This window comes from Anarrhichthys ocellatus, unplaced genomic scaffold (assembly GCF_004355925.1).
Source record: "Anarrhichthys ocellatus isolate YVR2014 unplaced genomic scaffold, GSC_Weel_1.0 scaffold31, whole genome shotgun sequence".
Classification (NCBI taxonomy): domain Eukaryota; kingdom Metazoa; phylum Chordata; class Actinopteri; order Perciformes; family Anarhichadidae; genus Anarrhichthys; species Anarrhichthys ocellatus.
Window position 1 is genome coordinate 3,704,703 of NW_022280061.1, and position 27,638 is coordinate 3,732,340.

Consider the following 27,638-nt stretch of genomic DNA (forward strand, 5'->3'; position numbering starts at 1 on the left):
CTTGCTGGGTCCAGTAAATTAATATGAGATGGGATATTATGCCTTGAGTAAAATTACATATTTACTCATTTATTATTTAAGCCTTAACAGTAATCACTTCTCAGGCTGTAAATTTACTGCGGGGCAACCTGGACCATAATGCTCAAGGTGATCTATAGCGGACAAATGAGAGGCCTAATTAATAACGGCAGCCTCCCACTGGCACCTCTTGGCCTCCATGTTATTATATGTGCATTAGCAGCTTGTGTTCATTGCCTGCTAATTAACCATTGCTGGACGTGCATAGAGGGAAGCAGAGCAGGTGAGGCTGCTGGTAAACGATGTCTTCTCTCCGCAGCAGGATCCCGGCGATCCACCTAAGATGGGACCCGGAGGAGCACGATGCCCTTGAGGACAGCCAGGGACTGCAGGGCAGAATGGATGGCTGCATTCACAGCCATAAATTCTCTGCTTCCTAACTATCTCATTCATCATATGCACACCAGACTCCTCTGCACCATGAATACACCAACACACGCACTCTTCCCACCCACCAATCCTGCCTCCCTGGGTCGTCCTATAGTAAATAAGGCGTACAGACAGACAGAGATAGGGCAGAGAGTGAAAAACACGAGATAAGTGTATCAGTGAAATGACCATATGACAATGCACAGCCCTCTATTTCACCTTGGAATGTGTGAATTCATTGGTATTTGAAGATACAGCAGTACTCCTCTCTCTCTCTCGCTCTCCACAAAAGATACATTTTCATATCTTATTCTCAGCTGGCCACCATTTATACCAGACTTTCCTCTGGTCTCTGTAGATACGCTGTCTGTCGGAGCGGTGGAATAAATCACATGGCTGCAAGTAGTGCAATGCAAAGTATGATCTCATGCAACATCATATGGTAACATAAGCAGTGTGTGCTTTGGTACAGCAGCAGCCCTGCACAGGACTGTGTCACCTGATCAACTGAAATCAGCAAAGGCTTTGTCTGCTTTTGATTGCTTACTGATTCTACTTTTCTTTCCCCCATAAATGCAGATTTATTGCGAAAGCGTTGATCGAAGTTGAAAAAGATTCCTTGACTTTCATCACATGCTGAGACAGTTGTTTCCTGATCAACTCAAGATCTGTCAAGCAGTCAGATTTAATACCCATCCGACTTTGTTTCCCACCCTGCATTTGAATATTGACATTAAAAATATATCTAATGTATAAATTAATAAGACAATTGCCTCAATTCACTTTGCACATCCACTTTCACTTTGCAGATCGTCTTTGTTTTTCTCCCTCGCTTCTCTGCGACCCGCTAAGTGATTTATGGCGGCAGGAGACAATGTGGAGCGGAGTAAAAGAAAAGTCGGTCTTTTGACTGAATCCACATTTCAAACTCTTACTGCTATTCCAATATTAATTCTGTTATCTCTGAATCAATCATAATTAGTCTCGCTGCTTGCCAGCCAGCCCGGCCTGAATGCAGGATGAGGAGGAATACTGACGACGGGACATGTTTCTACTGCCCTCAAGTGTTCAGTCGGGGAACTTCAACGACAGAACGAATAGAGCATCTATTACCCACAGTGCAGCTGGACAAGGCAGCTCTGTGAAAACTGATGAGATTATAGCAAGCAGCTAATACGTTTCCAGACTCCAAAGGCCCGTCTCTCAGGGTTCCGTGGTAATGGATGTGATGTTTGCACAAGGACCTCGGTGTCAACTGTAAAATGCTTTCTTCCTGCGAGGACTTTACAGCACTGAATTGCTTTGCTCGAGCTCCATCAGCATCACGCTGGGAAAGAACACTGAGGGACCAAAGCATCTCACAGTACTCTCATTCCTCAGCCCGAGTCGCAGCGAGAAATGACTCGAGGCGATGGAGATTGTGTGTACAGGAATCAGAGGTTAGCAAGTAGAACAGAAATCAATGTGGACAGAGCAGCGCTGGTTCAACACGAGAGACACAGCAGCAACAATCTCACATTTGAGGATTTGTACGTCAAAAGACAAATAGACATCAAGGCTGAGAGTAGGCTTAATATGAGTGAAGTATTTAAACGTATGGTTGCATTCAACTGTTGCTTCAACAGCCAATAACTTTATTTCAAATGTTTGGCTAAAACCTGTTTCAAATTGTAAATACAGTTATTTAAAAGTTGCTGAATTTGACCTGCAAGTATGATGATTTGCACGATTCTATTGGGTGGTTGGAACATAATGATCTGCTGGGCTACAGACCACAGAAGGTGTAGGTTTCTTAATGTTTTGGGCAAACTGCCCCTTTAAATTTCTCATTCTTTTTGCTTAACTCTATGCGTCCTTCCTGATGAGATTGTTCGACCATCTTCCTTATAGTTTAACATATTAGCATGGTATCAAGCACAATATGTTCTGTCTTGCACGTTCTGCAACGAGTTGCTCTCCCCCTGCCTCTGGCCCTTTCTATCAAAGCGAGCCAAACAGCACACTTTTTCTTTCCGTATTAATGTATTCTATTTGTTTTGGGAGCTGCCCGTCTCGCCCTCTCCTCCACAGCGGTGCTCTAAACCCTTCAGGGACATCTCAGGGATCCAGCTGACATCTGGTGCAGGCTGGAGGAACATGTTGGAGGCTGCCAGGCGGCGGACCCTGATCCCCAGATGTATGGTTGCACATTGTCTTCAAACAGACTCTGTCACCGGGGCAGAAACAGGGAGAGGTTTGCAGGAATGAGGGAGGCTTTCCAAAACACGTTTCGCTCCTCGAGCCATCTTCAGTCTGAAAGAGCCTCAGGACTTTGGACTCTACTCGCTGATGCAGAGGTGCTACTTAAGGCTCTAGTTATCATGGGGAGCTGAAACGGGTCTGAAGTGTTCTCATACTGCAATGTCTACGCTTAATGTAAGAGGGGCCTGATTTGGGTCTCAGGACCCTCCGTTTGTCCGTTAACTCTGTGACGTGTTGACCTGCGTTACAAAGAATTCCTTTCCGCCTAAAACACACAAACACGCCTCCCGGGCTCAGAAAAATGTAATGATTAAGGCAAACGGCATCACACTGCTGCTTGGTGTGTTTCAGGTGTAAGCGATGTGGGAATTATATTTTATAGTAAAAATGGCAACAAAAAGAAAGACATGGTGGATGTTTTGTAGGCTGATTGAAGTTTTTAGAGTTTTTGAAGCTGACTACTTTTAGGTCTCCTCTTATGTTACTTGGACTCCTGATCTCGGTTTCTTTAAACTCTGGCCGCGGCCGTGGCTGCGGCCGTGGCTGCGGCTCTGGCTGCGGCCAGGGTTCCGTCTGAACTGCACACGAACACCTGAGATTCATTTCATTCTGTGAAGCTGGTGACATTTAACTCCCTTTGGTCTCAGGCTTATGGGAGATGGTGTTCATTAAATGCTGCTAAAAACACAAATATTAGAGATATTTATTTAATAAAAGTTGACTTTGGTTTCTGTTGCTGTCGATGAACATACATAGAAATAGAAATGCAGCTAAAAACACGGACAACAAAGCTGGACAAAGTTTTAAAACAATGACATTTCTGAACAGTAACAGCAATAGTGTAGAGTGTGAGGGTGCTAGAACAAATATGAACGATTACTGACAGCTTGCTTTACATTTATTTGTATATCTGGACTGTTGAATTCTTATCTTAAATACTTTTCATGCTTTCTGGAACTTACATTCCTATTTGAAATTTCAAAGTTCTTTCATTTCATACCTGTACTTTAAGATACGGTAACATACTAAGCTTGATAAGCTGTAATAAATTAAAATACCGTTTCCGTTGAAAGGGAATGTAAATGCCTCTATCCAGAGCTCACCAGAAGTGTGTTCTTAAAAGCACGTCTTAACTAATCTCTCCCCAGGAGTCTGGCAGAGTTTCTGGTGAAGTGCTCTCTTTTTATTAAAGTTCAACATCAAGAGAGAGACGGCATGAATGGAAGTGGGGAGGGGGGGTGTTAGAGGCTTTCAAGGTTCCAGACAGATTTTAAACTTACAACATGGTCCGAGCCAAATCAGTCAATTCGGCTCCGCTTCTTTTGGTCTGTGCTCTTTGATACTTTACAACCCCCCCCCCCCCACGCACTTAAAATACTGCAAGTACTATCAACCTGTCTATGTCACTAACAGAGCATAAAAGCTGTACTTCTCTAGCTCTTCGGATTTCTCTGAGTGTCGTATCCTGGCTGGTATCTCCGGTTTTTTCTTCTTCTTTCGTTTACAAGGCAGCGCTTGAGTGCTGTGAACCCATGAGGGAGGCAGGCAGCGTGTGCTCTCAGCCCACAAGGAGCACTTGGACAGAGATGTTGCATTAGCAGGCTGTTACTTCTCCTCTTCAGAGTCCAATGTGAGGTCAGCAGCAAGACGCCGAAGAGGTTGGAGACGAGACAAAATACACAGAGGACCCCAGAAAAGGGGTCGCGGTGGTGAGACGATTGCAGGAGCAAAGAGCCGGGGCTTTTTACAAGCTGCCAGTGGTAAAGCAAAGATGTGGCTTAATGGCTGCTGGGGCCACAGAGACAACATGGATGTCCTTTTAGAGGTTCGTCTGGAGTCAGAGCAGAAGTCCTCTTCAGTCAGGTGTTTATGGAAGTAACTCTCTGAGGCATGCGCAGGGGCAGGCATGTCAAACTCCAACCACTTGCAGTAGATTCTGTAATGGTGTTGTGGTCTCAATAGGCAGCCGCATGCTTCTCTTACACCTTTTAGCGCAACAGCTGCCATCAGTGGGTCGACTGATAAATGTTTTATCACTTTCTCAGTTCAATGTGCAGCCACTAAAGCCTGAGCCGAGCCAAGCAGTTTGCTTTTCACTCTTGAATTAAGTCCTCACTTAATTGCAACGACCACAGATGAGACAAAGTTATGCTTTCACACTCACACTCACCCAACGTCCATATGTTGCATAACTTGAGTCCAACAAATTCCATTTAGTATTTTTCATGCACCTACAATATTTTGGACTATTGTCTCAAAGATCGGTGTTTCATGTAATCTTGAAAATTGGTATTCGAGCTCATTTTTCTGACCAATGGCTGTTCAGTTCAGTCACCTGTGGCACATTATAATCTTGTGATAGAGATACAATTTTGTTTTTTTAAATGTATATTATGTTTTATATAGAGGAGTTTGTTGGCACAATGAAGATCTTACAAATTTTTTTTTAAAAATATATTTTGGAGTCAACGGTAAGCAGATTCTACTTGTTTACCGTGTCAACCAACTTCTGTTCAAATGTTTTATCAATTATAATTTATTCACTTCAGTTTTCCGTGACATCTTTACACGTCTAGTCTGTATTTCACGTTGCATTCTTGTCAGAAACCCAAACATACCAGCAGTCTAGTGTGTTCTACAAGGATTTTGTCTCAACCAGAGGACTTTTATTGATCCTGTAACAAAAGCTGCATTCTTCTCAACAGACGCCTCTTTGTATGAAATAAGTCACAGCAGACTTCCAGCGTTCACCTGTCATTTCTTTTATTTGCAGTTCTTTACATTTTAGAAAAAGAATCCAAGGATTTTGCCTCCTGTGTGTTTCCGTCTGGCCTCTTCGTGGTCCATGATGCCAGCTGAGGTGGTCAGCACAATGTATCTGTGGATACACAAGTCAGCACGTCACCAATCCACTCGTATAAATCCATCACACTGCAGCAGGCTGCGTGAGATACACAGCTCAATATCTCTCACACGGATCACAATTATATAGTTAGCACATAGCAAGTGGAACAAAACTATAGGACCACTAACACATGTACCAGCTATCCTGAAACAAGTACGATTTAAAACGTTTACCATCTGGCCTCCAACTGTCAAGTGTAGTTTGTTTAAAGGAGCAAAATAAAGAGCCTTCTTTTACACACACACACACACACACACACACACACACACACACACACACACAGCACCATAACTGTGTTGAGTGCATCTCAGACTGCAACTGTCGTTTACAGCTCCACAGGTAAATAACAGTTATCTCAAATCTACTCCCGGCAGATTGGTTAATAAATTGAGCACACATTTGTTGAATATTACGCTTTTTTTCGAGTAAGGTGGAACCAGACAACTTCAAGGTGACAATAACGTGCAACTCTGGAAATATGCATCATGAAGACCATCAGTGCCTTGTTGACCCATCTACAGAAGAAAACCACTTTCAACAAGTACCAGCTGTTTACAATAGTTATTTTAGCTCCACAGATAGAAGCTTCTGCAGGTCAGCTGTCCCACATCTTCTCTTCAGATAACAAAACAGCAATTCAATATGTTCCAATTTATAACCCGGTCAATCAAATTAGGAAATGGGTTTAAGTTCACATACAAGACCCAACTAATTGCTAAGATTTTTCTATTGTTTCAGTTTTACCGATTACTCTCCATGATAAATAAAACACACGGCTTATTAGTGGCTTCATCTCACATTCTGCATCTACAGAGCAGGAAACAATGACTTCCTCCCATCACTCACGCCTACATACAGCCTCTGACTAGCACCTACTCCAACATAATGTAGTACTGAACTAAATTACTTTTAACAGTGGTCAATGGTGTCTTGAACACACAAAAAAGTTATGCTAAGAACTAACGGGCAGGTCCATTATTCAGGGTTCTCTGGCATAGAGAGAACAACTTGTTGGATTTCTGTAACTGCAGCATCGGTGCTTCTAAAACTTCCCAAATAAAGGAAGAAACGACTCGCCTAAGTTTTAGTCTGGACCACAGCACATGCTGCCTCGGTACACATGCATGTGGGTTCACATTATTTAAATCCAAGTACTCACATTTTGGTCTAAATACAAATGTTTTATCAAAATGCTATTTTTCCCACATCCTGCTGCACCGTATAAACACAAACATCCTTAAAGTCTGTGTAGTAATGTTACACAGTAACGGCTTTGAGAAGCAGACAGGAGAACCTGCACGAAGTTAAGGAATGTACAGTTAAGTGAACGCCGAATTAATTTGACTTCAAAAGTCACACGAACACAAACTAACAGATCAATCCAGTGACAAGCAACGTCCATGTTCTTCCAAGATAAAATTACCGTTATGACGAATGCAGTCTGAAGATTCAACGACTTCAGTTTACAAACGGTTTCAATTTAAAGAATAAAAAAACAGAAGGAGCTACTTACATTAAAATCATTCTAATATACGGCAAACTGGGATTCTCAAAATCATCAAATCTCTTGAGGGGAAACTAAATTAACCAAATTTTCCAAAGCAGCCACACAGGACCACCAAGCAGACAAGACGAGCATGAACACAAGCCGAGGACTGGAGGACATAAAGGGTCCAGTGGGGTCAGCACTACATCACTGCCAACATTCAGGTTGGGTTTATTGTGGGTGTGTGTGTGTATTTCATATAACATATATAAAACAATATACACACACACGTTGGTGAATATGATTCTTACCCAAACTGTCTTGATGGCAGCAGGTTGTTCTGCCACTTCTCCAGATCCTTGAGTTGGAGATCAAAACGTGGACTGATCACGCCGCACTGAAAGACACAAAAACACACCGGTTAACACTTCAGATTCAGGCGTGAAGTTAAATACTGTAAGATGTACAATCTGTGGCAGCTTCAGTATTCCCCTGTTGCACTCCCCTCTTTAAAGCAGTGAGTTTAATTAAAGTAGCTGCTTCTAGAGGCTTGCTTATATCATTTGGAAGAGCAGACGTGACAGAACAGTTTCAAACAGCTGCAATAGAGCTTTAAATGTTTTAATTTGTAGTGCAATTCATGTGTAATGCAGACAGTTGATTCAACATTGCATTTAATTGAAATCTTGTTACAAGCAGTGTTACAGCTGGCTCAACGCAGACAGTTTACCTTGTTCAGCCTGCCTGTGAGATTGACGACAATTTTTCCGGCTCTGTGGTCGTCAATGATCTCAAACTCACCAATGTAACCTGGAGGTACAAATGACAAAGAACAACATTATTAAGTATAACACTTAATGATTTCATTGAGACACTAAACTCTACAGCCATTATCGTTCTTTAAAAACCTTTTCTGCTAAATGTTGACCATCCAGTCACCAACTATACACTCTGTTGTAACTTGCATTTCCTTCTAGCTTTACAACAGCAAATATAATGCCCAGAACACAGCACTGTCACTTTCACACGGCCAAATTATTAGCGTAGTGTCTCATAATACCAAAACACCCCTCACTCAAAGCAGAGAACAACCAGTCACTCACCGTGCTTCATCATGACGGTGAGGAAGCGCACAATAACCTTGGAGCAGGGCCTGAGGAGGACCTGGCGTTTCCCACGCTTCTCAGCATTGTTGATGCATTTCAGGGCATCCGCGAGAACGTTCATGCGCACCATGATGCCTGCAGACACAGGGAAGAGATCCATCAAGGGATTAGAGAGTTGTGTGCGTGTGAGCCACAACTAGCAGAAATGAAGCTATGCACTGCACAACTTCACAAACCACTTCCTTTACAGTCAATGCTTTACATACTATGGAGCGACCTGAAGAGGAGTTTACTTCAATTTAAGGGAGCATCATGCTACATGCAATACGACTGGGACACTAATGATAGATAACCTCGGACCTCGTCCGTAAATATTAAAATGTACAAGAAGTGAAGCCCATGACACTTTATTCCAGTAAGCAGTCTGGCTAGCACTAATTATGTCACGACTAGTGCCTTTCTCACACACAGGTAGCGTTACTATCAACAAGGCTAACGTTGGTAAGTTACGTGAGATACATATTCAGCAGATACCAGCCGAATTTTACGCGCAGCAGCAGATACTCATATAATTCGCTTGAGTAACACTAAATACGCTAGACTCCCACAAAGCATGGTCCTTCATGAGCACCAAGAAGCTAACGTTAGCTAGCTTAGCCGACTACGCTACACTGACATAGTAGTAAAGCATCCCCCAGATAGTGTTCAACGACGTGTCGACCACGGACACAATGTTAGCCTCGCATATCAACGGAGAGCGTATATATATATATATATATATATGTGTCTTATTTGTTTGAAGTAAAACACTCCTGTGGTTTCGAAGCTAGCCGTTTCAGGCGCAGTGAACGCACCAATTCCCAGGGCCGAGCTGAGGTACTGTCCGGTGAAATTTGTAGTCCGGTTGTGTTTAACTCGTCCCACCAATCGAGGCGATAATACTCCCAAATCATTAATATGAACTTACGCTTCAAGATGATCACATAAATGGGACATATAACATGCAGATGCTTGAGATACTTAGAAGATTGAGAGTGGCAGTGAAAAAGGGCATCTTACCGGTTCTGCAATATGGCGGAAAGAGGAAGTGGAAGCGAACGGCAATGCATTATGGGAAAAAATCCAAGACCTTTTTAAACTAAGATGAACCCCACCACCGTGAAATGACTTTATGTTTTTCATCAGAAACGCACTGCACGCCCGCTGTGCCAATATAAAACGATACAGAGACTATTTGCACATTTACATGTTTCCCGGTAATGTGGCTTCTAAAAACAGCTTTAAGGCCTTCGGCCAAAAACAAAAAAACATTTTCAACCAGGTTTCACCATCAGATACGTGCAGCATCTTTAGTTATCATGTGTCAAGTTTAAAACAGCGCCTCTTAGTAGTAAGGATGTAAAATTGCATGCATACATTTGTATCCGTTCCATTGCGTTTAGCTAGTGCGAAATATATGCATAGTGTATTTTACAATCATATTTTAATGTTCTTATCTAGAGCAATACGTCCTTCTGAGTGCAATCAAATATTTATTTTCAGCACATTAAAAAACAAAGCCGATTTCCTGTTTTTATGCACAGTCGATTTCAGTGCAAGAAGGATGATATGACCATGTCATGGCAGCAAAGGAAGGTTGACAAGTTTAATTTTTGTTTTTTAGAATATTAATCGTAGATTAGGGTATCTTTGTTTTGAAATTTTCCAAAAGCACAATATCTGTACTGTCATGGTGGGTCATAAAACAGAAGAGGCCCAGCTACATCATAGGTTCAAGGCAGTCTTTAATATGTGTCCTGTCACTTCTGCTGGTCTCACATTTGCGAGCATGATGCCCGAATTTGTGCAATCTTTTAAATAGTGTTTCTGCTGAGCAGTGGAATTTAATGTACATACACTTTGAAGAAAATGTGTGTTATTTATTGCCAACTGAGATTAGCATATAATCAAATCTAAGAATTTAATAAAATAAAATGCCAAGATAAAGCAGGAGACATGTTTGTTTCTTTCAGAAGGTTCATTGACACAAGCTAAGAAACAACTTTAATTATTTTCCTTTTCAATATAAGACCAGTTTTTATTTTTGCATTATCTCATTTTATGTATACAAAGCAGTTGGTGTTGCGTAATTGAAATGTCCTCTTTTATCCACATTAAATTACTCATCATACATAAAGAGTATATGTTTTGAGATGTAAGCTCCTCAGACTGATTGAGTATATAGTTCCCTATGGATCAACAGATACTGATTAGTGCTCTATAAGAAACTCTGTGAGGCTTTTTCAGTCTGAAAGAAAACTAGGTCGGAGGTCAGAGACCTTACGCATCTTCTCATTTCACCTTTTTGCATATAGCTTATGATTGTGTTACAATAAAGACTTCAAGAGAATCAACAAACAGAATTTGATGAACCACAAACAGGTCAAATTAGAATCTTTATTCCCTGTTTTAACATGAGCAACAACTCAGTCTGATCCTTGTTAACAGCAGGTACGATTCTTGTCACATTATTATCATTATCATTCATACAGTGGATGAAAATAAAACATACAGATACAGTAACATCTGAAAATGCCTTGCAAAACACAACATTGTGAAAGAAGCATGAGTTGCAAATATTGACAACTAGGATTGCAAAGTCTGTATTATGTCCATGCATGTCACTAAAGAGATGATCCTGACAACTGAGTGGTAAATAACCACAGCGTTGTTGTTTTTAAGGCAAATTTATCAATTTACTGCAGACGTCCCATGTTAAATAGTTGAACTCCTGCCGGCATATACAGAAGAGCATCATGCACGTTCACCACCAGGAGCTAGAGACTAAAACTAAGTCACAGAAATCGCAATCAGTGTCTTTGGAACTGTGTGTGTGAAAAACAAATGATCGGGTTAATGTGAGCCTACAGTATGTCTAGCCATCTGCTGAAACTCAAAGCTATTTAACCAGTACAACTGAAACACCTTTGATTTAGACCCAAAGCTCTTTCCTCTAGTGTCCAGTAGAGGGACAGCCAAACCACTCGGACTCAGTGACATACCCACCAGTCAAGTCACCAATTTAACAGACGCATGAAGCATAATGGAATGCTGAGCAGCACAAGACCAAGTAACCAGATTTCTGTTCTATTTCTATGGTTACATTAAAATTTCAACACATTATTTCTTCTATTAAGCCTTTGCATGGCTCAAGCTTCTATCCACTTTTACATTTAGCCACCATTGCTGACCACGCTGGCCAGAGAATCTGCATCTTCCTGGGGATCCAGGCCCAGCTTCTGGAGGTCAAGGCCCATGGCGACCAGCATCTGGAGCAAAGTGAGCTCCTGCTGGGTGGTCTGGTCCACCAAGGCTGGGCAGGTGGGGTTGCACTGGGGCCACTGGCAGGTGTCCACCAGCTGGAAAGGACAGCCTTTGGCAGGGGTTCTGTTGTTGCGGGTGGCCTCCAGACTCCTGTCCCAGCAGTGCAGGGCCCGTGGCAGAGAGGTGCCTTTAATTTGGAAACTCATCCAGTTGCTGGAAGAACAACAAGACAGGGAAGTTAGGGATTAGAAATAAAAAGAGGCAAACTTAGAGAAAGAAAAAAGTGAAGGGAAAGGGTGGCAGAAAGCATAGCAAAGACCGGAACAGTGTCATCAGTGATGTCATGGACTGGTCACAAGATTTGCAATTTGCTTTGGCCACTTTTGGCTCATCATTTTATTGCAGCAAGGGTTACCCAGAACAGCAACTGCAAAATTACCTCCAATGACCTTGGACCTTCAGCTCCTCCCATAAAGAATCTTCGCCCTCATTAAACACTCCTAACTTAGCCTGACCCGAGCACTGACCCATCAATATCCATCTGTGCGGCAAAATAATGAGTGTGTTCAAGGGGTACCGAGGGGTTAAGGAAAGTGTGAAATGGCATTTGGTGACGTGAAGAATGTGGTGTGATGAACGAGCAAACAAAAACAGCAGCATGAGCTCACTAGGTAGAGATGACTACTGGTAGAGTCGAGAATAAAGTGAGAGGCGGGAGGCATGAAAGTGCCTTACCACCAAAGGAGTCATATATCCAGTCTTACCTTCTGGTAATCACTGTGTGGGAGAGGCAGGACGGAGCAAACACTGCCCTGAAAAACACAAACAGAAGAATACAGCCATCTCTCGATGTTTGTCCAACTTTGTTTTAAACCACCCGATGCTTATTATAGATCTGTTGATATCACTTTTCTTCCAAACAGGTTTTGGGGATCTTACGTGACATCTTTCAGTGAGATCTTGAGCTCCCTGCCCAGGTTCTGAATGTACTGCCACTGCTCCTCGGACAGACTCTGTCCTCCCATGTAGATGTTCTCCACTCTCAGCTGCTCCTCATCAAACAGCCACTGGACAACAAACAGAGGGGCTACAGGGAAAACAAATAGTTCAGTTTTAAAGATGCTCTCAATATATTCATATGAACACGTGCAATGGAAAATGGTGACGCTCATAGTGATGAACCTAGAGACAGAGAATTGTGACCTGGTGTCTTTTTCCCCGTGTAGCACCCTATTTCTGTTTCTGACCGAGCGTACGTGATGGCAGGTGTATTGCTCTGCAAGCAGCAACACCACTGGCCAAGCGTTCGACCCGTTCTGACCAGGCATGTTTTCAAGGGGCACTGCACTGGTCATGATAAACTTAGGAGGCCCCAGCCAGCACTCACAGGTCAAGGTAGAGTACAGTTTGTGGCCAAAGAAGCACTGCCACTCCTCTCCTCTCTTATGGAGCTGCCGGCATCTGTCAGGTACAACCCCGTTCCACAACCTGAGAAAACACAACACACACCTTTAATACACACAAATATATTGTTCAATCGCTTCAACGATAAAACCAAATATAAGGAGCACTGTTATATTTGGGACGGCAAAGGAAAGATCATTTCTGTATCTGCTGGCCCGATGAATGTGTTTCTTTACGTATATTCTATATAGGCTCACTGAAGAATGCATGACTTCACCTGAGTCCTATCTTGATAGCATCTTCAGGTGAGCAGGAAATAGTCTCGGGGCAGTTGGGTGACCTCTGCTGTTTACTCTCTAGAAACCATCCAGAGTCCACGAGGCCTCGGACCTGAGCCTCTGCACCGAGCTGCTCCAGCTGACTGGCCACCCTCTCGATGTTCAGCAAAACACCTGTTCCCCCAGCACTGCAGCAGAGCCAAGAAAATAAAAATATAATAAATAGCTTGGCTTTGAGAGTACCATGTTTTTTAGGGGTATCATAATGACAGCGCATGCCAGCTGTTCCCATTCAGACAGTGGATCTTGTTTTAGGTCTTGGGGGAGTCCAAACAACCATGTTGCTAACCTGGGAGGAATGTTCACCATTACAGGGCAAGGCCCTTTAATAGACGTTATGTCTTTATTGTTGACAAGAGGAAGCACCCAAAATAGAGCTTCACTTGTTTAATGTTGGGTATGGAGACGGTCCAGATGGTGCAGAGGATGCAGGCTCTTGTCCAAAAGCTGTGGTCAGCATCAGCGTGCAAGCGATAAACCAAACTCACCTCGTGCCAGACAGCATGACAACCTTGGCCTGCTTGATTCCTTTGGGGATGAGGTCTTTGACAACCTCGCGGATAATCAGGGATCCCATGAAGGTGTACTCAGCTGATAACAAATACACACATCAAATAACTGAATAACTGGAAGCAGGATACTACACAGGACAAGAAAAACAACAGAAAAAAACTTTAAGGATCTGGAGAAACTTACTTGCATTTGTATTTCTATCCCTCTCCTTCTCCTTGCCTTGCCGTAGCCTTGGAGGAGGGGTCGGGGCGACCCCCGTGCCACTCCATACATCACTGGAGCAGTACGGGATGAATCTGCAGAAAAGGAGACAATCGCATTTGTTAGAAAAAAGCTTGAGGCCATCAAAACAACTCCACCTCTCCTCCGTGAAGGTCATCTCTTCTGTCATTTATTAGAAACTGGCAAACCTGTACAAATCTCACTTAGCTGTTGGTCATACTAGTTGGAAGATTGTGTTTTAAAATGTCTTTAAAGGTAGGTAGTCTTATATATTCATATACTGGATCAAGTGACCATGCCGACACTCATTCCCACAATATTAGTTCCCCTCAGTTCTGTCGAGTGTTTAAACATTTTTCATCTCATTGTTTTGGTTTTGCAGCCTGCATCTTTACTGTTTTGGCTCACGCTCACCAATATTGCCGACCCCTTCCAGAAACAACAGGCAGTTTTTTTTTAATTAAAAAAGCATTACAAAAAAACATGGTGCACTACCTGCCCAGCACCAAGCGGCCAAAAAAACAAAACAATGAATGCAGCTGTAAGTAAGAAAAGACAATGCCAACAATAGGCACAAACAAAAGTGATTTATTGCTGTTTTAAATATAAGCCATGAGATCATATTTTGATGTCTACAGAATTGTGGATGGGGAAATGTCTCCATCAAACAAACATTAACAAACACGGATTGTCTGCATGTGACACTTCCAATAGTCACAATAAGACACACGGTGAAGATATACAAGTACTTACACAATGTTTGAGTTGTGCCAGTGTGGGTTTTCCTGCGCTTGAGAAGACAATATTCCAGTTCCTGTAAATGCAGCAATCAGACACCACACAGATGTCCATTTGTCTCACAAAAGGGTACGTAAAACGAGCAACATCATGGGAACAGTATGACATGCATTTTAAAACAAGGCCGGCCGACCTACCTCTTTTTGTTTGGGGCCACCCCGATGAGCTCATTAGTCTGGGTATATTTTGGTACCTGGAATCACAGGTATCTTTGCTGTGGCAGCACCAGCCACCTAAAAATAATAGAGACTAATATTAGACATTCACATCAGGCACAGAAGGGAGACCCTTGTTAGCCCATCACAGAGGCCTTTGAGGAATGGAGAGGGAAAGGAATGCACCTGTAGCCTGGTCTGCTAACGAGACTATATGTTTGCTCAGAGTTGGACAAAAAAGACGAATGATTCCTTTAGTTTGCAAACTGTCAGCAGCTGATTTGTGGGTTTGACATAAAAAGGGGGAGAGAATTTGACTTGATTGAATTTAGAAAAATGTATTACACGCTACCACTCATTATAATACACCAATAAATCATATATCCTGTTTTAGAAAGTCCAGGTGAAATGCTTGTGTTCCGTAAAAGTGATGCACTCCTCTCCTGTGCTCTCAGAATACGTTAGTCAAGCTGGAGGACAATCCACATACATTTCCCCTCATTCAAAGTATATCGAAGTGACAGGCAGTAACTAAAAAAGGAGAATAACAGAGAAGAAGTGACAAGATGAAATCCCCATCAAAATTCCAATGGGGGCATCACGCCAAAACAAGCTGACCTTTGGGGACCAATTTAACCAGTTGGCTTTTTAAAAACTCACCTTCCAGAAATAACAGCCATCGGCGGCTTCCTCTGAACTCCTTTAGGTAAAACCTGCAGAACCACAAATAAACAGGAATGAGGAGATGGTGGATATAAAGCAGCCATGTATGGACACACTGATGTTCTATGTAGCTTCTAAAATCACTGTATTATCTGCAAACGGCAAAAATCTCGTAATTTCCTCTTCAGGAAACAAACAACAAAACTCGAGAACGTCTCACCCAGCCGCTGTTCCATCATTACATGTAACTTGGTTGTTCTTGAGGAAGTGCAGCCTCATGTCATCCGTCTGTTGTTCAGCTGCACGAGCTCCTGCAGCACCCTCCCGCCCTGCTTCAGCTGTGCCTCCAGCGCCTTTAGTGCTTCCAGAGCTCCCAGACCTTCCAGTGCCTCTAGTGCTTCCAGTGCTTCCAGAGGTCCCAGAGCTTCCAGAGCTTCCAGTTCCTCTCGTGCTTCCAGAGCTCCCAGAGCTTCCAGTGCTTCCAGAGCTTTCAGTGCCTCTAGTGCTGCCAATGCTTCCAGCTGCTCCAGCAGTCAGATCAACCACGAGGGGAGACTGGTCAACATCACCTCCTTGGTTGCCCCCAGACTTCTTGGTGGACTTGCCACTAGCTTTAGCATTACGGTTGTTCTGACACCAGATTCCCCCGAGCAAAAGCAGGAAAACAACCTTGTCTAGTACCTTCATATCTGAAGGCAACACAAGAAGAACAGATACATGCAATGCGTAATTACTCATTCATAATCTGGCTACATACATGCACATAAAAAACATGATTGGACCAAATCTTCCTCATCTAATTGTCCATAACTTGTCTACATTAAATCCAACACTTTTCAACCGGGAAATTTACTTACTTCTCTAAGAAGAATCAGCTTTGAAGACGGTAGCTGAGGCACCCCAGGGGTCAGGCAGACCACTGGTGCTGCTGAGGACAAAGTGGGAATTTCAGAGCGCAGTGACCAGGTGTGAGAGGAGGATGCCAGTCAAGAGTAGAGATGAAGCCTTGACCAGGTTTTGATGAAGCCTGAAAATCAGCTGTGAGCTTTATAGTGCCACCATATGGATCAGATTTCCTCCCATTTTCACTTGCAGCTCCAGCCAGACCCTGAGATAAACTGCTGACGACACACCGCGAGGGGAGGTACTGGACGGCCAGTGGCGAGGAGAAACGATAACACACGCGTTTCTCAACACATTTCAAGTCTTTGCACACACCCACCACTTAGCTCTCTCCCTTCTGACCATGGCTCAAGAACGAGCTCTCCTTCCCCCTATTGTCTCTCTCCTTCTCCCTTCCATCGTCCATCTCTGATCGCCAGTGGTAAGCATAACTGCATCGCCCCTTTGTGTGGTATGTGACCCCGAGGTCATTGGAGTACACACTTCAAACACTTTCCGCCATGGGAACGAATAGTACCGTAAGGGTTCCCGCATGGTCAACAATTTAGCGGACACTCTCAAGGCACAGATGGTGGACACTCTAGTTGGCTGAAGCAACAAGCCCAAAACTTCTTTAAAGAGTGATATAGTTTCTTATTTTTAAACATCCGAAAAAAATAAAAAAAGTTATTGCCAGTGACATTTTTGATTCGTAAACAATGAGATGCAGGACCCATCGCATTTGATAATCTCCTTCAGCGGTTCAAATTGATTTTCATTGTGTAAATGACATGTAGCACACTTTTTGGGGCCCCTGGGCAGTTGCCCGCTTTGCCTAGTTTGTAATCCAGCCTTGTGCCACTAGGATGGCTGAAGGGTGACGTACCACTGATCGCTGAAGGTTCATGAGGCCAAGGGCTCTTAAATTCTCAACAACGAAATGCACACCATCCTGACGTGTCAATCAAGTCAAATAATGATTGCTCGGAAGGCCAGATGCTGCTGAGGCTGCCGGGGCTGAGAGGAGTGCTGGGTGACAGCAGAATGAGTTGAACACGGAGGAAAAGAAAAAACACAATAAACCTTCAGTTTACATCTAAATAAAAACATTATGAAATGGTAAAAAGTAAAATGGGTAGCAGAATATTAGTCTTTGTTGTTGGTGTCTTCAAGATTTTCATTCTCTTTTTGGCAAAAGAAGATCAAATTGTCGGTAATGTCGTCTGCAATAATGAGCTAACCATTTAAAGACTTGTTAACAAGGCAGACAGATTTATCACGGTTTGTCTCATTGCTTTGTCAGAAATTTTTTTTGTCTCATCTTCAAGCATTTCAAGCTATTCTATCTACTTTCAACTATGGCCAGAAAGAAAACAAAGCTAGTCAAAAATATGTCTGTGAGATCGTATACACCTACGCGCAATAAAAATGTACCCTAAGGACAGAACTATACTGAATTTGATCTACCGAGCTGAACAATTCTTCATTCCTTCAGTTGTCTTGAAGCATGCACACCACCATCTGTCTTCCCAGAAATCAATGCAACAATCTGTTTAACAGATACCTCAAATAGCTGAAAACCAAAAGAAGTTGCTGTAAATCTATCACCATTTCGCTAGAATGTCACGAACAGAGAGATGACATTGCTGCTATTTTGTTTTTCTTTGATATGGGATTGGACAGAATGATGCGTTTTTCACAGCAGGCTTCAGATCAATGGATTTAAGTGAATTTGTGTGCTACCCCTCCAGTGATTCAACTCATCCAACTTGTCAAACATTGTCCCTCTTTGCATCTAGAACAGACACTCACATACCACTACACACACACACACACACACACACACACACACACACGCACGCAAACATATACAAAGAGAGACCTGACACACTTCTGAAGTCTTTTACATTTGTCTCTATACCTTCAGAAAAACAAACATTTTACATAACCTGTAAGGGGCTCATGAGACATGTTGAACTTCACCCTGACGGGGGCAACAGCCTGACCCCTTGTGCAGCACGGGAGGCATTCTTTCTCCCACTGTGTTGTAATTTTTCACAGCCAACCTCCAAGGTCAGGACACCTAAAGCCAGGGTGGTCCGGGCACTTTGTCTGCTGAGCATGCGTGTCATCACCAACCTCAAGAGCTGAAGGCCCGGTCGCCAGCTAGAATATTTGTCGGCTGATAGCTTCAAAGAACGAGCGAACCAGAGACAGCCGTCATGTGCTGGATTCTTATGCCCGCACAACAGCACAGAAAGGTTGTAACTCACAGGTAACAAGTCCAAAAATCCCACCGTATGAACAACATATTCAAACCTTAGTGTGCTTCAATCAACAAGCTGTTGTTGTAAGATTAATCAAAACTCATATTTGTATAAGAATTCAACAATAAAACCTTCCATAAGGTTGTGAACCATACCACAATCATGCCTCGCAGCCTCCTCTGCCATGTTGGGTGTAATTTGACAATCTACAACAGCATCCCTCTGAATCTATGTTGTCACCAGCAGTGGAGAGCATAGCTTGGAAAAGAGGCCCATGATTAATAGGAGATAAGAGTGGCATCTTTACAAGCCACATGAAAACAAGCCTCAGGCGAGAGATATGAGACCTGGTTGGAGTAACACTCTCCATTCAATCAGTGAGGATGACAGGCAGATCTTAGCGGGATCAGTGCGAAGTGCTCGGCCATTGCAGGAGGCTAGCAGGTGGGTTGGGCAAAGCTATCCCTAAAACCAGGTGTTAAGAGGCCTTGCGTGGTAACCTTCTGCCAACTGCCAATGCATCAGTGTGATAGATGGAGGAGGGGTCGATGGCACGAATACAAGCTGTTGGATTTAGGAGGGTTGGGATGGTGATGTAACAGGCATAGTATCGGATAGCTGACAGGCAAATACGTTTTGTGTGCTGCGAGAAGCTGCAGCTCACTCTGCTGAACCTCTCACAATCCAACTATGCGTTCTGTCCACCTTATCGGCGTGCCAGACGTACCTTCATCCGGGCAAAATATGTTCCACCCCGAGTATGAATACCAAAACCACAATCCTAAACAGTCAAAGATGTGTAAAGGACAAATTGTGAGATTAGATAGATAGATATCAAGTCATGCAACTTGCTTGTACCCTGTTTTTTTCCTCAAACAATTTCTGCCATGAAAATGTTATCTTCTCCATCAGGGTACAATCTTTTTCCTGCCAAAGTGGGCCACTGGTTCTGAAAGGGGATGGGGTGGGTGCATACTGTGCTTGAGTGATCAGCTTGTCTTTGGGACTTGTGACACAGTGGAGCAGCGACGTGGCCTTGGAGTCATGCTGGATGAACCACCAGGCCTGTCAGTGCAGTGATGGATACCAGCAGCGGGGTCACGCCGTGCTGGGCTTCAACAAGAAGTCTTCACACCTGATCAACAATTCCACTATCGCACAGCACAGGGTGGAAACAGCTGCACAAGCCCCATCTGATAAGAGAAGATTCAGATAAATATCACCTTGATGTCTGTTTTCTTGTCCACTTAATACTGTGGGTTCATTACATATACCTCAGAATCCACACCCTGAAAAAGTTTGGACATTCTGCATATAGAAATCAGCTTGCCAACTTATGCTATGTGGCTGTGATTTGCGAGGAATATAAAGGTCTGCAGGACTTAATACACCACTAAAGTGAGGACAGGACAACCATCCAACCAGCTCTATTAGGTTGTCCGTAGGCACAGCTGTGCTTTGAGGTCAATTTAAACGAACATGCTAACATACTGATGTTTGGCAAGTATACTTTTAATAATTTTAATCTTAGTTTAGCGTGCTAGTAGTGGTGCAACGGATCACAAAGCTCACTGTTCAGATCGGATCACGGATTGGATCATCACAAATATAACTTTTAGAGATCCCTGATCACTGTGTTTTGCTGATCCATATTGTTATTTGATTATAGCAGCTGGTCTTCAAGGCTCCAGAATATTTTTTTTGCCACCGTCCCAAAAATAATTTCAACCGCTCTGAAAGTCTGTTAACCATCAAAAATTCTAAATGTTATCTTGTGATAACAGATGACTTTGTTATAGTTATCTATATTGTTTTTTTATTCTCATAACAACACACAATTAACATAATAAGGAAATAAAAGATTGTATTTTTATGGATTAAAACAAATCTTATTATCAGTAGTTTAAATTATGTATTATAAGCTTGTAATTCATCTTTAATATCCATTTATGTTTTTGTCACTAACACTATTTTTTACGAGATTACACGTGAACACATCATCATAACTTTATAATTGACCTCATTTTTACTGAACAGAGCCTGAACGCATCATAATGTAACTGAACGAACCATCGCTCTCCTCGTGTCCATTTAAACACGTTTACAATGTAACATTATCAGAGATCTGCGACTGGAAAAGCATGAATGCAGATGTCCTGATCGCATAATTTACTGAATATCGGCGGATAGCGATCCTCGGTAACACTTGAATTCACACTGTGCTGGTTATCGTTAAACTGTGTAATGAATCCGCGGTTCACGTGCGTACCGATCACGGATCAACACTGGTCCGTTACACCACTACGTGCTGGTATTTTCAGCATTTGCTAATTAGCATTAAAAGAACAACTGGGGTGGATGGGAATGTCATTTTATATGTTAATGTTGCACAAAAGTTAAGGGAACACTGTGAAGGCAGAACAAAGTTTTGCGCCAGTCCATCCAGTGCATGCTGAGGTATTTCACTGGGTCAACTTCGACCTGCTGATGTTGCCTGAGGGGAAATTCAGGGAATCAAGAATCAGGATTCATCCTCTGGCAACACTCGCACGCTTGTTTGTTGTGATGATTTGATGAAAACGGTGCAACATCACAAGATTCATTTTGAGAATGTTTGTCCTGATGAACCTTCCTCGAAGACTGACCTTGGTGCGCTTCTTCTTTCTCCAAAGCGATTGGTGGATGGGCCAGTGTGGCAGGCTGTAAATCAGACATTCCAGCTGAAGTGATGTCAGCCCGTTGCATGATGTGTTGTGGAGACATGTGGACACGTGGTTTACAGCTCTTTCAGGCCACACACACACACACACACACACACACACACCACTCAGTCACCCAAAAGATTTATCATGGGTCTAAGTATTTGGATGCACGTCGACATGCACACATGCATATTTCAGCAGAACAATTTGAAAATATTAATGTATGTGTCACAAGCAAGAAAAAAACTCTGTAAAACCATAAAACAAAGTTTCAATCTGCAACACAGTAATCTAAAGCATACAGTGACATCACACTACAGGTATTTATATGCATAGACATACCACAGAACAGTAAAATGTTTTCTATTTATAGAGTTGCCTTTCTAAGTCGGGCTGTTTTTCAGCCCATGCTGCTGCATGTGAATAGTTGACCTAAATAACCAAAGGTATATGAAAAGCCCGACTGAGTCAGTTCGACTTAATGGCCCCTCACTTCTGGAAAGCCCTTGTTAAAGGATCACGGATCAATGCATGCTCTTAATAAGTATGCACGTGATTTGCACATAAAATTCATGGTGACATGACAGTTAGCATCTGCGTTAACTTTACTGCCCGAGGCAGTCAACTGGGCTGAGCTCATCAGATAAAACATGATGTCATGATGTCCACGCTCAGCCACATCATGTCAGGAGGATACCCACGGTGGACAGACCTTTCAGCATAATGGACAAATAAAGAAAGTGAATGTGGACAATTATTCTCTGTATTAAGGAGATTAGGGACTGGGGAATACAAGCAGATGCAGTATCAGTACTTTAAAGCATGAATATAAAGACATCTTGGAACATATGCTTATTTGCTTTCTTGCTGAGAGTTCGATGAGAAGATTGAAGTGACTCTCGATGTTTTCATCTCGGCAACAACACAAATAGGCCTAACTCCCAAAATGTCGAACTATTCCCTTCAATCCCGCCAGAGTGTCCAACAGCTTAAACCTTGATTAACCACGATGGTCCAACTTTAACAAACCTCTCTATGTTGGGGAGGACACTGGCTGGAGTAAGTTTAAATATATATTCCCCTGTGTGCTGTTTCTTTCTTCCAACCTGACTCCTCAAAATGGTATATACGCTTATATCTCATCACAGACTAGGAGACGTTTGTTTTATGATTATTCTGTATATTCTATCATTTTAAATGAACTAATGGGAGATATGATCCATGTGTTTGTGCACTTTACAAAATATGAAAGAATGCTATGACTATGGGACTACCACAGTACTGTTTTATGGTGATTCTCAGTCCCCGGAGGTTACTCAATGATACCGATGGATCTTGGCTATCTGTTAGTTACCATGAACCCCAGAAAGGCCCGCTGACTGACAGTCTGCATATAGCCAAGCCAAGAAGCAATACAATCTGTATCCGAAAGCTTTTATGACTTATAAGGATTTGTATTATTCGTGCTGCTCAAAATTTACAACCCAAATTGTTCACGGGTATGAAGACAGTCCCAGTTTAGTTTTATTGCCCTTTTCATAAATTCTCGTTGCCAATTTCTCAGTCAGTGTTTCAGCAGATTCCTCTTGAATTCTGAGAAATGAACCTAAACAGTTCACATGAACTCCTGACGGCCACAGAATGTTAACTTTCGGATTCAGTGAAATTGAAAATAAAAGTGATATTATTAAAAAGTATTACGTCTATAGCTCAACAATGACAGCTGATTTAGATGTAAAGTTGATGGCTTTCGGTTATTAACACCTGAGTGTTCACCGAGTCATCACTCCTGTTTTTATTTATCAGTAATTTCGTCACCCAACATGGTGCTGCAGATGGAGCTGTGCTTTTGTTTCTTTATTTAAACAGTTACACCTTGCTATAAAACTGTCAGCACTATTAATCTGGGCAGAGAGAATGTTTGATCCTCTACCTCTGATTTGCACGCTGCCCACTGTCTCGTATTACTGAGTGAGGTGACCTCTTGTGACATTTGTGACTTTTTGTTTTATTAACACAAGGAAAAGCGTTTCTTGTTCTATTCAGTGCAGGTAAGATAGTGAGTGTTTTATGGCTTAGAACATGTAGAAACAACTGTAGCAGAACACAGAGATCATAAAAGGGCATTGTTGTGATCAGCAACTCTAGCCAATTAACATATTGTCTATAAAACAGAAGAAATGGAGGCAATACGGCACATTAACCCTCGAGGTCAGGTCTGATATGCAAACGCCTACCCCGGCTAAAAGAACTCCTCTGACCTCATGCTCGGAAAAATAGACCAGAGCCTGTGAACCTGGGTGAGAACAGCTCATCTCAGTGAAACACTTTTAGTCCAGACACCGATATACAGACAGGTGATGAAATAAAGGAAAGACCTGAACTATGTTAATACAATGATTATCCTAAAAATAGCAGTGTTTGATCAATAAACTGAATGCCTCGCTGTGTGGAAGAGACCGGGATCATTCTTCTATGTGGAAGTCTAACTTTCTAAAACAAAATGTATTAAATACATCAGTATAAATGTACTGAACTGTGTATTAAAATAATGGTATCAGATACCCAATCCAGCTATCGGGGCATCGTTTTGCCTAATTTAAAATGTTTACTCTTGAATTTTAATCCCTAAATAAAAATGAGCAATTTATGTCTTTGTATGTATTTGTTGCATTTCATTTCGTAAAGATAGGAAATTAAATAGTCTGAGAACAGTTGCAGACTTACAGGGTTCTGTGCGTACGATCATCAAAACACAAAAGAAGTAAATATCTTTTGGAAGAATGGCGTTTCCGTCCAGACATCCACAGACTTGTGGTGGCTCAACCGCTTGATGCATTATGTTGTTATCTGTGTTCACATATATTGTAAAGTACGAGGTTTTCTATTGAGCCGCACTCACTGCCTGATAGAGCCAGGAGACACATTATAATCAGAAGATTTGAGTCCCATCAGCTGGCCATAAATCAACGCATCATCATGCTCCAAGTGCATGGAAAGGTTAAACTATGGGTAGAAAGGCCTCGGGTCAGTACTCGGTGTGCACCGAGGACAAACTAATACTGACTCGGAGGGGATGAAACCCTCTGCTCAGCCTGCTGAGAGGCCTAATAGATCAGGGGTCCCTGGACAAGCCTCTTGTCAATCCCTCTTCCTCAGTGACCTAATGTACCCAGAACAGCTGTGTGAGGACGCTGACAGTTAGGCCAGGATGACAAGTCATTGCTCAGCTTGATATATGAACTATTACATGTGAAACAGGAGAGTTTGTTGAAGGCTGTGATGGCTGTGTATGCTCGTAACAATACGTCCTCATTACATGTATTTTAGGTATTTACCTTTTGGTGAACAGCAAGTGTGAGATCTTTGTATTTTGTCCAAGATCACTCAGATATCAGGAAGAAAAGAAACATTCATTAAACATTATATTAGCTAATTGCTGATATAAGCCTACTCTCAATACTGCAAACGTGTTTTTCTAATTTTCTCACTAACATTACTTATCAGGCAAGCTGCATCTCACAGGAAGCATCGGGACAAAGAAAGTGAGACGACATGTACACAACAGGGCAGAGATCTGCTGTTTAATTCAGGAAGAGTCACCTCCTCCGCCTTAAACAGTCGGTGTACTATACACTGTACAGAGAAGTACAACTTTGCTTCATGTAGGCAACTATGAATGTTTGTGTACAATACTTTAAATAATGTGACAAAGTGTTTCATTTACAATGGAGCGGGATTCAAATTCAAATTCAAATAATTTTATACAAACTGCGTCAATAAATCAAACAAACAGCAGAGCAAATATATAACGTTAGACACGCTGAGAAACAAGTATTGCAGCTTTGCAGCCAAGCTGTATTGCAGTTTTTAGCAGCCAGTATCCGGGAACCTAAAACACATAAAACATACTTAGATCGTGGTACTTTAAATGCCATTCATTAAATACTGCAAAGACAGCTCAATACTGGTGTAAATGACTACTGATATTTATGTTTTGTAGTGTACTTTGATGTCACAAGGCGTCTTCTAATCAAGCTTTTGTGGACAGTAATTCTGTGCATGGTGCAGTGAAAGAGAAGTAAATGATACTTACTGATTCAGCATCATGCTCCAGTCCTGTATCGTGATGCTCCATCTCATCATCTCTGAATTCCTTTATAACCTATTCAAATGCAACACAACACATTCATTAGGCCACAAACAGGAAGCTTATCATGTACCTTTTAGAGCGCCTCTTATTTTTATTTTATTTTTTTAAATCGTCTTATTTACATGGTTGACATTCGTTGCTCCAAACTGCTGTTTAAATTGATGCCATCGTCACAATTTAAACTATCTTTTTTATGTTTTTCTGACGTGATCCCTCCATTTTGAATATTTATTTGTTGTGATCCCCTGTGTGACGTGTATGTTTGACATCACTGCATTCTTTTGTTGCGATGCTTGTTTGTTTCTGTGCAACACTATCAACTCTGTACCACGAGTACAATAACATCCTTTATGTATCACCATGATGCCGACGTACTGGAAGTGTCAGAGTCACAGAGAACACAGTGACCGACTCACTTGTAAGAGTTCCGTGTATCTCTCGGGGTCCTTCTCCATCAGAGCTCTTATCTGGCTGTTGTAGTGCTCGGATATACTCTCCTCCACCGCCACAGTGCAGGCCATGGCGCCCTCTTTCCCCAGTAGTGCGCTGGACGCACCTGCAGTAGATTCAAAACAAAAGAAATGCACATTTAAGATTGAACAATAACAGCAGCAACTGACTGCACATTGCCTTTCTTACTTTGTTCTTCAAAGTACTTTATCTCATAACTGTATTATAAACTCTGCAGTGTGCGTATGGCTGGTACCAACCTAATGCAAAGCCAGCAATATTCCAGAGCGGTAACAGCGCTGTGGGGCGAACTCGGTTCTCAGCCAGAATCTCATTGAACTTCGCTACGTGCTTCTTTTCTTGATCCCACATTTCCTAAAGAAAAACAAACACGGAGGATTAAAAATGATGCAGTTTGCGGACTTCTGTGCTCCTTCAATGCCACGCGTCGCACTCTGCACACACCTGGATGAGAGGTCCGGTACTAGATCGTCCCAACACCGCCATCTGACCGGCGTAGATGCGGTTGGCCCCGTATTCACCTGCGTGGTCCACGCGCAGAATTTGGTCCAACATGTCCTTCTCCTCGCTGTCGCGTGGAGGCGGGACTATACCGTAAGCACGTGAGCTCAGCTGCAGGGGAACTATTACATAAAGGCTGTGGTTACAACACAGCCTTATAACTGTGTTAAGTTATAAGCTTAGATGCTTAAAAATAATAGTCGTATGGATGGAAATGTAATACAGCAACATTGCTACTAATTTCTGTTCTTCTGTGTTATAGCAATTATTGAAATTAACAAACAATATCTCCCTTTTAAATAACTTAACGTTATAAGTACGCCCAGTAACGCTGCTGTCGCCCTGTGACTCCTACCTTTATATTCACTCACTGATAACGAGGAGAGCAGCAGTTATGAAACAAATGCAAAACAAAGCTAACGTTATAGCTACACGTAAACCCCGACCAGGTGAGTGTAGTGCGTTAGCATGTGTAGCATGTAGCTCGTAGCTGTCGCCGCTGAAGTGAACGCTCCTGCTTACCTCTGCATTTTAAACACCGGCGGATCATTGTCAAGCCGACAGGATCCGACCAGTCGTGTAAAGCTGTGCGTGCGGCTCTGTGCATGGTAGTCGCGTTACGGTTTCACTACACCGTCTAATCAAAGAAACGTACAAAGTGTACAAACTGTCATTGAAATTCGCTTAAAGGTGGACGTGTCGCAGGCGTATGACGCAACCGCATACCGACTTGCACAACACTGTCACCGCTGGCCCCTGCACACTGTGTATTTGACCTAATAATAAGCAGCTACTTATTACAATGAACACTAAAAACAGTCACAACCGATATGTGCTACAGCATGGCAAACCTAAAAGGATTTAAATTAATATATATATATATATATATCATTGTAATGATTGTAGTCTGTAAAAAAAACTGCCTCAGTTCTGTTTGTCAGTGAATTATTGTGTGACTCTGAAAGCATTTATGGATTTTTGTGTTTGTTATCTTTTTTAAATATTACATCCAACTGTGTCCATGTGAATGGAGGGCTTACAGCTGTGAGTAAATGAATGTCGCTGTAGTGTCGACATCCTG

General features: G+C 42.4%; 3 protein-coding genes across 3 annotated transcripts; all 3 read right to left on the bottom strand.

Annotated features, from left to right (window-relative positions):
- Positions 1-5,434: 5,434 nt before the first annotated feature.
- On the bottom strand, positions 5,435-9,311 carry rps15a (ribosomal protein S15a). The gene is made up of 5 exons (XM_031864631.1): positions 9,245-9,311; positions 8,183-8,320; positions 7,810-7,889; positions 7,391-7,476; positions 5,435-5,566 (listed from the first exon to the last, which is right to left on the bottom strand). Exons 2-5 carry the CDS (start codon positions 8,313-8,315, stop codon positions 5,473-5,475), a joined length of 393 nt encoding a protein of 130 aa, XP_031720491.1. The 5' UTR covers positions 8,316-8,320; positions 9,245-9,311; the 3' UTR covers positions 5,435-5,472.
- Positions 9,312-11,391: 2,080 nt separating this feature from the next.
- On the bottom strand, positions 11,392-15,907 carry notum2 (notum pectinacetylesterase 2). Its single transcript, XM_031864818.1, has 11 exons — positions 15,802-15,907; positions 15,579-15,631; positions 14,901-14,996; positions 14,719-14,779; positions 13,963-14,039; positions 13,719-13,821; positions 13,170-13,358; positions 12,876-12,976; positions 12,428-12,575; positions 12,253-12,300; positions 11,392-11,701 (listed from the first exon to the last, which is right to left on the bottom strand). Exons 1-11 carry the CDS (start codon positions 15,858-15,860, stop codon positions 11,398-11,400), a joined length of 1,239 nt encoding a protein of 412 aa, XP_031720678.1. The 5' UTR covers positions 15,861-15,907; the 3' UTR covers positions 11,392-11,397.
- A 9,085-nt stretch (positions 15,908-24,992) lies between these two features.
- coq7 (coenzyme Q7 homolog, ubiquinone (yeast)) lies at positions 24,993-27,342 on the bottom strand. The gene is made up of 6 exons (XM_031864392.1): positions 27,080-27,342; positions 26,501-26,679; positions 26,296-26,410; positions 26,002-26,141; positions 25,529-25,597; positions 24,993-25,324 (listed from the first exon to the last, which is right to left on the bottom strand). Exons 1-6 carry the CDS (start codon positions 27,162-27,164, stop codon positions 25,247-25,249), a joined length of 666 nt encoding a protein of 221 aa, XP_031720252.1. The 5' UTR covers positions 27,165-27,342; the 3' UTR covers positions 24,993-25,246.
- Between the last annotated feature and the right edge of the window lie 296 nt (positions 27,343-27,638).